Source organism: Saccopteryx bilineata, chromosome 3 (assembly GCF_036850765.1).
Source record: "Saccopteryx bilineata isolate mSacBil1 chromosome 3, mSacBil1_pri_phased_curated, whole genome shotgun sequence".
Classification (NCBI taxonomy): domain Eukaryota; kingdom Metazoa; phylum Chordata; class Mammalia; order Chiroptera; family Emballonuridae; genus Saccopteryx; species Saccopteryx bilineata.
This window is the reverse complement of record NC_089492.1, coordinates 83,484,507-83,497,130: the sequence shown is the minus strand read 5'-3', so window position 1 is coordinate 83,497,130 and position 12,624 is coordinate 83,484,507. Positions and strand designations below refer to the sequence as shown.

Below are 12,624 nucleotides of genomic sequence, written 5' to 3'. Positions count from 1 at the left end.
GCTTTTCCCATGGCTTTCAGGAGTAGGGAGGTAATTAATTATAACAGCTGCTTCTTCAGATAGTATTTTGGTTATTGTATTGTATATCATAATGGCTATTCAGCTAGCTATGTATTTCCTAATACTTAAGAAAAAAATTGCTAACATCTAGAATCACCCCTTTAAAAAATGCCCACAAATTCTTAATTTTAAGCAGGCATTCCCACTAAAATGTCAAATTCAAACTAACTGCTGCCTAGAAATAAGAGATGTCACTAACTGCTGCCAGTTGGAAACATACCAGATGCAGCAGGCTTTTTTTAAAGTTTCAAGTTTAGTGTGCAGGGAACATTGGAGAATAGACTCAGCGTTTGTGAGGCCACACAAGGTAATTTATAAGGAGAAAGCTTATCAACAGATGAAAATGCAGCTGAAGCGCTAATATGAACATGGTATCAACATGGCGTTAAATATGTGACGGGAAGAGTTTTCCATGTGAACTTAGACTGAGCTCAGGAAAGAACACCACGACTGGAAACCAGGGAAGGTAGAGACAAGAAATCAGTCAGGTGTGAGAAAAGGGCTATGCACGTAGCTGGTCTCACGAGGGAAGGAGTGTCACAATCAGCTGGGGATGTTTTGCACAATACACAGAAGGCTGCTTTACATGATTCAAGTACATATGTAGCTGTGTGATATTCTGTGTAGCACATTCAAGAAAATTTGGAACTGGAACTTTGATCCTACAACATAAAGTCATCTGTTAAGGGCAAATTAGGCTTCTTCAGAAAGAGTTAAATGTTGCTTTTTCTTATGATAATTATTATTGCACAGTGAGTATAAGAACAGTCTTTGTAGCCGTTGAGTACTGATGAGTATAGGAAACTGATTATAGAACTTTATTTAAAAATTTACTGTGTTGCCTGACCAAGCAGCAGTGCAGTGGATAGAGCGTAGGACTGGGATGCCAAGGACCCAGGTTCGAGACCCTAAGGTCGCCAGGTTGAGCGCGGGCTCATCTGGTTTGAGCAAAAGCTCACCAGTTTGAACCCAAGGTCGCTGGCTCGAGCAAGGGGTTACTCGGTCTGCTGAAGGCCTGTGGTCAAGGCACATATGAGAAAGCAATCAATGAACAACTAAGGTGTCACAATGCGCAACGAAGAACTAATGATTGATGCTTCTCATCTCTCCTTTCCTGTCTGTCCCTGTCTATTCCTCTCTCTGACTCTCTCTCTGTCTCTGTAAAAAAAAAAAAAAAAAAAAAAAAAAAAAAAAAAATTTATTGTGTTGTTGAAATCTAGCCAAAACTACTTCAGGTTGTTATCATCCAAGCACCTGAGATGCATCGGTCTCCTCTAGTTTATGTGAGAACGTTTAATGGGAAGGGATAAATGCTAACTCGATCCTACTTGGGGCTGCCTCTTTTTGGTAGCCAGCAGTTTTATTTGTAGTATACTGTTAGATCACAGTGACTCCAATATTGTGTCAGATCCTATAGCATTTATTATCTCTATAAGCCTGATAATGCCAAATAATAGGTGTAACCATTTTCTACCCTCTTTCCTTCAACTTCCCTTTCTTGTTTTGGGCAGATTTCCAGTCATGTTTGATTTGTATTGCACGGCGATTACCTCGGCCTCCAGCTATTACGGGCGTAGAATCCTTTATGACCAAGCAAGATACTACAGGTACTAACTGCAAAATTCAAAATGTTCCATCAGTATTAATGATGTGGCTATGCTTTTAAAACTAATTACATCCAAAATTTTACGTCCTTCTGTTCTCTGCTATTCAACTTCTGTTTACTAGTTTTGTGCAGAAAACATTTTAAATGGTGGTTTTGATATTGTGCATTTTAGATATCATAATGATTGTCATGAGTAGGGTGCTGGAGAGAACAGTATTTTATAACTATTCACATATCTACATTTGTTTTGGTTATAAATTATTTTTCATAATCATAAAATAAAATTTTAATAGAAACTTAGCAATGTAGTTTTAAATATATTTATTTATAAATGGATATAAGTATGGTGGTTTTAATATTATACTTAAAGGTGTTGGGCTATTTTTTTTATTCTTTTACTTTAAATTTATTCAGCACATAATTTTTAAAAGCCTAGAAATGCCCATCACCTGTGTGTGATTGCTCAGGGGGTACATAGTTGAGAAAAAGGCAATGATGTAAATACAAGTCATGATATATATTATGATGGAAAAGGTGTGAGATGGTAAGGTAAGCTTATAGGGAGACCTATTTAAAATTAGCCAGCTAATGAAGACCTGTCTGAGGAGATGCTGTTGAACCCTTAAGCCCTGAAGGATGAGGTGGGGCCAATTATGGGTGCTGGCAGGTGGGGGGTGAGGAGGGGCGTGATGCAGAGTGAGCGCCTGACCCACTGAGGAAGCGGCCACAGAAGCCCTAAGGGAGACAGAGAGAAGTGTTCGGAGACTGAGAGATGGGCATTAGACCACAAAGGGAGTAAGGTGAGAGAGTACAGAAGGTAAGGCCTTCTTTGTAAAGGCCTACTTCAGATTTGACTTTCAGCAAAAGCAAATATTATTGTTCTTTACAATTTGTAAGATATTTTTCACAGTATTTAACTTTAACATCAGGTTTTTATACTTTTTTCCTCAGTTTTATATGTGTCACACACCTCTCTAATGTTAATATAAAGATAGATCATTTCTACCAAATTTTATTCTTTGTGAAAGTTTAGTTTTAATGTACTGTTTTATCTTTACCATTGTTTATAAGATCCTGTTACAATATTTACTAATTTTTTAGTCCCACAAATCTAATATTCCTATGTTGTATTGCTTTATATATCTTTTAAAAGTAAGCTTCCAGCTGCTCTTCCCAAAAAGTAGTTGGGGATAAATTGCCAAAATAATACATTAATCTCTGCTTCTCCTTCCCTGATGAGTGGGTCACTCATTAGTACGTGTATGGAGAGGAGGACCCAGGGAGCAAGCCAGAGGAGTGTGACCAGCATTAGTCTCAGCAGCTTTAGGTTTATGGTATGACTTTAATACTTGACTGGAATTGAATTTGAGAATATGACAGACTAGTACATACACACTCCAAGACCAAAACAATTTTTTTATTATCATACCATGGAAATATTTTGTTACTATAGGTAATAAAAATTAATAATGCTTTTTTTCCATTATGCTTTTGGGGGCAGAATATTTTTGAGATACAGATGTTAGTTTGGAAATATGGATAATTTATGTCGAGAGGCCATCATATATGTAAAGTGTTATTCTTTGTACAGGTAAAATCATCTCTATTGATACGAGTTCCTTGAGAGCTGCTGGCAGAACTGGCTGGGAAGATTTAGTGAGAAAATGCATTTATGCTTTTTTCCAACCTCAGGGCAGAGAGCCATCTTATGCCAGACAACTATTTCAAGAAGGTAGAGTTTTCTCTCTCAATTATTTTTATTAAGTTTTCTCTTTATTAATATTGAACAATTTATATGGAACTTTGGCTTGATAAGTATTTTCTCCAAATTACAACTTTTGCAATGATCAGTTTTAGGAAAGGAAGAAATGGGTAAGCAAAGTAATTCATGACTGGATCCTGAATTTTGGGATGCACATTATAAAGAACAGGCTATCACGTGGTGGTCACTCACTCATTCATTCATGCATTCATTCATTCAGCAGACATGTGTCAAGTTCCTCACATGCATAGAACACTCTGTAAGGTACTAGGGATCCTGTGATGACTAAAAAGCAGGGTTCTGGCCTTAAGGAACTCCAGCTTCATTAGGAGAATATATGACAGTTTCCAAGATCTGTGTGACATGGGTTATAATAGAGGTATAAGCAAAAGAAGGAAATAATTAATTCTGACTTGAAGAATCAGGGATGGCTTCAGGGAGGATGTGATATTTTTGTCTGACTTTGGAAGGTCATTCCCAGTAGAACAGGCATTTCAAAGGGTTTCTAGGTAATACAGAGATCTATATCATGAATGTTTACTTCATGACTGTTATAGGACCTGCATCTCCTGAAGTTTCAAGTCAAAAGTATGTCATATGAAATTAACAATTAATATTTGAATAGGTGCTGCATCATAGTAAGTCTGTAGGAGTATAAAACAAGTATATTCCTGCCCTGGCCTGTGGCTAGGTGGATAGAGCATCATCCCCGGATGCCAAGGTCACCAATTCGATCCTGGGGTCACCTGCTTGAACCCAGGGTCACCTGTTCAAGCCCCAGTCAGGGCACAATGAGAAACAATCAATGGCACAACTAAGTGGAACAAGTTGATGTTTCTCTCTCTCTGTCTCTCTCTCTCTTAGCTCTTGCTCCCTTCTTCCCTCTCAAAAAAAGGTATATTCCTCACCCTTAATGAACTTAACAAAAAATTATCTTAGAATGAATATTGTTCATAGAGATTTAGAGATAAGGGACTTTGATGCACTTTCAGAATATTACCATGTAATTATGGTAGTCTAATACTCCTTTTACAATGTAATTTATTCTACAGTCTCTAAGTAATAGTTTCTTTAGAAAGACTCTTTGTAAGACTATTCCTGAAAAATAGTTTTAAAATACTTTTTATGAGTCCATCATCCTTAATTTTAACATATTTCCATGTTAAGTTTCCTAAGATTACAGATGATTTTTCATTCACTACATTTTAGGTCTGCTGCTTCTAATGATATGGAGGAAACAGCTTGCCTTTTTTTTTTCTTTTTTTTGGGGGGGAAGCCACCTATATGAATCTCACTAGTCTGGTTACTTTTGAGACAGCTTCCTACAGACTAATGGTTCTTCAGTGGGCCTCTTACTAGACTGATAGCGTCCCCCCAAATAGTATTACAGTGAATAGGACCAAAAATCTGTATTTGTGAAAGTTCCCTAGGAAATACCAAAATGCTGTCAGATTTGGAAACTGTTACAATACTCAGCTAATACCATTCTTGGTTGCAAACTTTGTGATTTCCTCTACCAAGAATGTAGCACTTGACTTTTGCATAGGTTTGAGACTCAGGGCACTTTCCACTCATTGTCCAAAGTGCTGAAGTATATGATACTCTGATTTTTGCCTTAACTTTATAAGTTGGGCCTTATAAGACTTCACTTAAAAGAGTTTTAATCTTATTTGCTTATAATAATTTAGAGTAAAATATGAAGAAATATAATTCAATACTTCAACCCCTTTAGTCATTTCTTAATGTCCTTTCTTCCATCTTTTAAAAATTCCTCAGTAGAAATAATTTGTATTTTTCTCAGAATTAATTTGTCCAGAGTTCACATGACTCTGATTTGAATGTTTTGGAGATTCTGGACCACTTACCAAACAGCATTCATGGATGGAGCACACCTTTATCTGATATTTTATATTTAGCAGTGTCTAACCTGGTAAGAAAACTGTGGTCCATGAATGACTTACATGGAAATGAATTAAAATCTCAGGTGAATTAAAAATCTCAGGTGGGGGACCAGATATCTTAACAAGCCCCAGAGGTAATGCTTAAGTGTAGGCATACCTTGGAGATACTGCAGATTTGGTGGCAGACCACCACATTATAAAGAGGGTATCACAGTAAAGCAAGTCGTAATTGATTTGCTGATGGAGGATCCTGCCATCCATCTGTAAGAAACTGAGTTTCTGTGATGCAGTACAAGTGAAGCCCAGTCAGTGCGATGTGCCTGCACATCAGGTTTGGGAACCGTGGACTGTCAAGAATGGGGAGACATAAATTGACACTTACAGTTTCCTAGCTGCCTCTTCTCTTGGGGACAGTGTGAAAGAGTGAAAAAATTATGTCACTATATCCTTGATTCTGTAGAAAACTGTTTAAAAGCTTAAAGTTTGAAAAACACTACAGTGACTAATATTTAGGCAAGGAAAAAATTGTTCTTCATCTGTCTTTTTTCCTGCTCATTATTTATTCTTTGAAGGCTGTGGCTAGTATAAAATCTTAATATGCATTAATTTAAAAAAAATTTATTTATTATGTTGATATGGCTTCAAGTATCCCAATACACATTAAAATTTTAAATTGGTTTTTATTTTCTTTTTCAGCTCTCTTTGATAGAGAAGCTCATGGACTGTTTTTCTCTTTTTTTTTTGAATCAAATTTGAAAACACATTTTTGCCAAAGCACATGTAGGAGCATTAGGCATGACCTAGATTATAGCAGTGGGTCTCCATTGAGATTGGGGAAGTGGGTATCAAGACCTCTTCAGGAACCTGTTAAGCTGGGAGAAGGTTTCTGCAAGTATATATAATTTTGAAAGTTACTGAGGTTCTGTATAATTGGGAGTCATCCCTTTAAAGAAAGGTCTAGGTTAAATGTGTCCCAAGGTTCATATGGTGCAGTTGTTAATCCAGATTTCTGGGCTCCACCCACAGTATTGAATCAGAGTCTATAGTCTAAGATGTTTCCTTACAGAGAATTTTGGAAAATATAAACTAGATTGCATGAGATATTAATGGCTAAAACTAGAAATGATGTTTCCTGCTGAATTAAGTTTGGGAAATGTTTTAGTCTCCCACTTTTTGGGATTTATAAGACATATTTATGGTATTTTAATTTCTGGGAAGTTCTACAGTAAAAGGTACCTGTTTGCCTGACCAGGTGATGGCACAGTGGATAGAGCGTCAGACTGGGATGCGGAGGACCCAGGTGTGAAACCCCAAGGACGCTGGCTTGAGCACGGGGTTGTTGGCTTGAGCTTCGGATCATAGACATGACCCCATGGTCATTGGCTTGAAACCCAAATACTCTTTCTTGAGCCCAAGGTCGCTGGCTTGAGCAAGGGGTCACTTGCTCTGCTGTAGCCCCCTGGTCAAGGCACATATGAGAAAGCAATTACTGAACACTAAGGAGCTGCAACAAAGAATTGATGCTTCTCATCTGTCTCCCTTCCTGGCTGTCTGTCCCTGTCTGTCCCTCTCTCTGGCTCTCTCTCTCTCTCTGTCTAAAAAAAAAAAAAAGGTGCCTGTTTGACTTTGTGGTCCAGACTTCTTTTTTCTCATAATACTTTTTTCTGTAGCACATCTATCAGCACTTAGAGTAGAAGTCATGGGAAATGTTGGGCTAGAGAGTGTAGAAAAGTTATTTGACAGTTCTTTTTAGCTATTATCAGTGATATGATGGATCATTTGTCTTTGGAAGATGTCCATGATATATTGTTACACAGTAAGATTTTACTTTTGTATATCCATTTATCTAATTCTAGAAGGTTCACAAAATGTTAACCATAGTTATCTCTGAGTGATGGAATTTCAAATGACTTGTTTATTTCTCTATAATCTTAACTTTATAATCACAAAATAAAGTTATTAAAAAATATCACAAGACAGTTGAAAGCAATTTATAGTATCAAGAGGTTTGGGAGCATTGCTATAAAGCAAAACCACCCATATAAATGATTAACCAGAATGTTCTTTGAGACTTACGTAATGTGGTTAATTTCATGGTCCATATAACAGACTTAACTTAAAATCTTTTTATATCAAACTTTGTTTAAAATATGAGTTTATCTTTTTTTAGAAATTAAAAAATTTTTTTTAATAATTTATTTTAGAGAGGGAGAAAAGAGAGAGAGAGACAGAGGGAATGAGAGAGAGAGAAAGAGAAAGAGAGAGAAAGAGGGAGGAGCAGGAAGCATCAACTCCCATATGTGCCTTGACCAGGCAAGCCAGGGGTTTCGAACCAGTGACCTCAGACACTCTAGGTCAACACTTTATCCACTGCGCCACCAAGTTCAGGTCTTTTTTAGAAATTTTGATATACTAAATAGAGTTTACTCATTGATGATTAAAAATCTTAGACAATCTAGTGGCAGTTTTTTCTCCTTTATCTTTTAAATTATATTCTTTCTGCATATATCTAGGGAAATACCAAAAAGAAAAAGAAATCTCTGCCAGCACTGACCTGTAGCACTCTGCTACACATTTTAACCTGCCCATTTATTTAACAGGGTTGTTGAGGTTAACTCAGCACCAAATCGGGTGGAGTAAGAAACCCAAATAGCTCTGCTTCTACAGCTACTATGACCAGAGAAAGCAATTCCCTTTTTTTCGTTGCTTCGTAGCTCTTTTGAGGCCTATTTGCAGGGGTAGCGGGTGGGGGTGGGGGAGTGGAGAGACAACAACAGTTGCCATTTTAGATTCTTTGAAGAGTTTCTAGGGTGTCAGTAACACTACATCAATAATATCCCTCCCTGCTAAGTGTTCTAAACTTTTTAAAAGTGGACACAAGAGTCAGGGATCAAAATATTAGCTGTATGACTGGCAAAACTAGATCAGAAAACAAGGCAAGGACCTGTGTTCAAAATGGTATTCCAAATAGTTCTGTCAACCCTGAAACCTGCTTATAGGGAAAATTTGGTCTGCAGAGCAAATGTTTTTTCAACCAGCTCTGTAAAGAATTGTGGTTCCTTTCTTCATATCTTAATTTGAAAAATTAGTGGTTGTTTTGTGGGGTGAAGCTATTGATGTAAATAAATGGTGTCTAGGGATCAGCTGAATGTGTGTATGATACAGAACATATGTATTTTGCAACCTGCTTATTTGTTGTTTGTTTTTTCTTTGGTGTTTATTCAGGTAATATTCATTTAGTATCTGCTATGTTCTATTCTAGGCTCTGCTAGATATTATCTAACAACATTATTGGCTTCATTTTAGTAATGATGGGCAAAGGTTAATGTGCATTATTAAGTCCTAAACTTGAAAAGGACAAAGTTCAGCCCCGAATCTGACTCGTAAGATTTTATTCTTTTCTTTTCTTTTCTTTTCTTTTTTTTTACAGAGTCAGAGAGAGAGTCAGAGAGAGGGATAAATAGGGACAGACAGACAGGAAGGGAGAGAGATGAGAAGCATCAATCATCAGTTTTTCGTTGCAACACCTTAGTTGTTCATTGATTGCTTTCTCATATGTGCCTTGACCACGGGCCTTCAGCAGACCGAGTAACCCCTTGCTCGAGCCAGAGACCTTGGGTCCAAGCTGGTGAGCTTTTTGCTCAAGCCAGATGAGTCCACGCTCAAGCTCGAACCTAGATCCTTCCACATCCCAGTCCGATGCTCTTATCCACTGCGCCACCGCCTGGTCAGGCAGATTTTATTCTTTTCATGGAGCTATGCTGCCTTCCTGTTGCCTTCTCCATCTGAACAGCTGAACACCAGAAGATTTTTAGATAACTGAATAGTCTTCATTAGGTTCTAATTAAAGTTTTACTATATTTATAGACATTTTTTATTTCAAAGAGTGATGGTGTGAATTATGATGTGCTAAGTCTTATTCCACACATTATCATCCAAAATAAATAATACAGTTTCAAACCTTAAAGGGTTATTATTTCCTTATATTAATAGGAGTTCTCCACTTTTGGAATTTTTACTAGTTTAGATATATGGTTCTACAAGTTAATGCAACATTATTACCAAAGGATGTTTCTGTAATCCACATGAAGTATTCTAATGTTCCCGTGCTAGTCTGAGTTTCTAGTTCTTCCTCAATTTATACATCAACAAATCAAAAAATTTATTTTCATTAATTTCTATTACAAAAGTAAGTCTAGATTCCATAAGAGCAAATACATAAGTTGAGATATAAGCATTTGAGAACATAGCTAAGAGTTAAACTCTATCCTTTAAGGAAAAGTTATGGTAGTTGATCACCAGTCAATATTAACCTATTTAAATGAGATTTAAGTTGAGGATCAATCAGCGTGTACTTACTGTGTGATTTCATATGCAAATCATAATTTTTTCATTCAAGATTCATTGGAGAGTGAAAAACAAGAATGAGGCACAGTACTTACCCATAAGTTTATTCTAGTTGAAAAAGAAGAACAAGTATGTAAAAAATTATCTTCCTCCTACAAAGAGCTATAGAAGAAATATTTAGGAAGCAATGAGAAGTAAGATTGGAAATGTAAGTCAGAGTCAGATTGTACAGAGCTGCGCTGTCCAATATGGGTTTCCTTAAGCACATGAGTGCCTAAACTTTAAATTTTATTTATTCTTAAATTTAAATAGCCACTTGTGGTTGATGGCTACCATATTGGACAGTGCGCTCAGTGGTGAAGAGCCAGTGAGGAATAAGGAGATACTAAAGAGCAATGAACAATGATCTGGATACAGACAAAACAGGCTAAGTAAAATAACACAGAACATGTTGTGTCTTCTCTGACCCTTTATATATCTGTAGTTTTATCATTACCCCAAGTCAATAACATCTTAAAATGCCACTTGTTATTGTAATTGTATTTTCAAAACAATTAATTGGAAATTGTTAATTTTTTGAGGGTTTTGCTATTGCATACATTTACTTATAATCTTACATAGAAATGATTAGTTTTCATTACTTTTTCATCATCTATTATTTAATTAGAAACTAAATACCTTTGTGTGTTATATTTTGTAAATGTGCCAGTGATTTGGGTGAAATGGAGAGATGAGTTAAGGAATTCACTTGGTTGGACATAAATCTTAACTGTTTCTATTAAGTTTATATCCTTGTTTTGGTACTTAGCTTTATGGATGGTATAGAGTTATGACAGATTATACCCTCTTCAGGTTATATATATTACTCAAGACAATAAAATAGAGTATGTCTTATATTTACTTTAAAGTAAAATATAGCTTCAAAATATTTATTAATTGGTCACTTTAAGTTTTTTCTCATGTCTTTAAAATGTAATTTAAGCCCTTTCTGAAATGTCTTTGAAAGATAGGAATAGTATTTATTACAGGCTAAATTATAATATTCATTTGTGGTGGTAGTGCTTGTGTTTTAGTGGTTATAATTTTCAACCTTGGTATTGCTGGATCCACCTATTAAATCTTTCTTAAAATAGAATTCTATTGTATTAATAAAAGATCAGTATTTTCTTACTTAGTAGTTTAGTATAGCATTTACATATTTAGCAAATATTGACAAATATGGTTAGACTTTTGTCTGCCATTAATAAAGCTTTGTTTAGATAGTAAGTTGACTGCTTTGACCCAGTTTTTATTCCTTACCTTAATAATCATTAGCTTTATTTTAATTTGCTTACTAAATTCAAACTTCAAAAACATTACAGTTGTATGAATATAATAACTTGTCAAACAGGACCTTAACGATTCATATTCCTGAGTAAAAAATTAAATTTAACTTTTAGTTAAGGAATTCTATAAACCAATCAAAACTTAGAGGGTGAACTTCATGGTATGTGAATGATATCTCAATAAAGCTGTTATTAAAAAATCAGCCAGCAAAAGAAAAAAAAACCTTATTAGACATAATACTGAAAGTGAAAGGGGGAAGGTTATTTCCTGGTATTTTTAAGGGACACAATAAATTTGAAGAGCTGCCCCATTTATTATAAGGAAAGATCAAGGTTGATATTTTTCTGGTTTAGGGTTTCTTTATAATCTTAACTTATGTGAGGAAGCACCCATTCAAATAGGAAAGAACTAAAACTTGTTATCAGATGGTATATTTCAACCAGAATAACTTCCCCCTCAGATACTGACTTTGTCTGAACTATTCTTTGAGTCTGAGCCAGCAGCAGTTGGGAGGGAGGCAAATTTAAAATGAAGTAGAAGTAAGGCTTGGTAACTCTCCTTTGCCCAAAGTACAAGTGTCAGAATTTTAACTAGGTTTCTCTTTTGTTTGAAACAGTGATGACTCGTGGCACTGCCTCCAGCCCATCCTATAGATTCATATTGAATGATGGGACAATGCTTAGCGCCCACACCAAGTGTAAACTTTGCTACCCTCAAAGTCCAGACATGCAACCTTTCATCATGGGAATTCATATCATCGACAGGTACTACTTATTTGGAGAGCTTCATATGAAATAAGTCAGTTCACATATCTTAGAGAAAATTTTTATACTCTTGATGGCTAGAAAACAAATTCTAAATTAGACATTCAACTAATGTGATGAGTATAATATACATAAAATCAGTATATCCACATTGGGTTTTATAGTTTTGTCACCTAACAATAGCTTTGTTGTTCAAAAAGGGAGACAGGAAAGGTGAGGTTGAAAATATGTGTTTTAGGGGTAAAATAAAATGGATAAACACTTCCAACTTTCTGTATATGAACTTATGGTCTTATAAAAGATTTCAGAGTTTGTTAATATTGTTATTTTTATTTTTTAAATGTTTTCTTCTCATTAGGGCAAACTTCGATGGCTCCTGAGTTCAAGTTGACAGTTTCTCAAACTACAAATCAGTAAACTATCAACTTGAGATTTTTCAATATCATTGCCCCTAATTTGTTCTCCTAATTATGGTTTGCATTGGTATATATGGTAAATTAAAGGAACCATTCTTTTATTCTATGAATTATTGAAAACCCTACCTTTACAATTTAGCATTAAACAGAAACAAAGACATTTCCCCTCACCTCATCTTTTTCTCATCTGATGGATTTGCTTATTGGAACATGGTAATACCAGTCACAAATCTGTTGTCATAATTATGGATTTGAGTAAGAATGTGATGAAAATCTGAATTCAGTATTCGGCTTTCTTCTAATTTTAGTTTAATTTATGCTTGTGAATGGAATTAACACAGTTCTTTTTTCATATTGTGATTTCTCTTTCAAAACATCTGCTATGTCTGCATATCACCCTTTTTAATTTTTACATCAACAACACAGTATTTTCCTTACCCAG

General features: G+C 35.5%; 1 protein-coding gene across 8 annotated transcripts in view; it reads left to right on the top strand.

The window, feature by feature from the left end:
* The window catches only part of NCOA1 (nuclear receptor coactivator 1), a 199,887-nt gene that overhangs the window by 133,963 nt on the left and 53,300 nt on the right, over positions 1–12,624 (top strand). For all 8 annotated transcript variants that reach the window (XM_066266533.1, XM_066266534.1, XM_066266538.1 and 5 more), the window contains 3 exons: positions 1,572–1,667; positions 3,258–3,398; positions 11,619–11,766. In XM_066266533.1, coding sequence (XP_066122630.1) covers positions 1,572–1,667; positions 3,258–3,398; positions 11,619–11,766 — 385 coding nt within the window. The remainder of the gene's footprint in view (positions 1–1,571; positions 1,668–3,257; positions 3,399–11,618; positions 11,767–12,624) is intronic.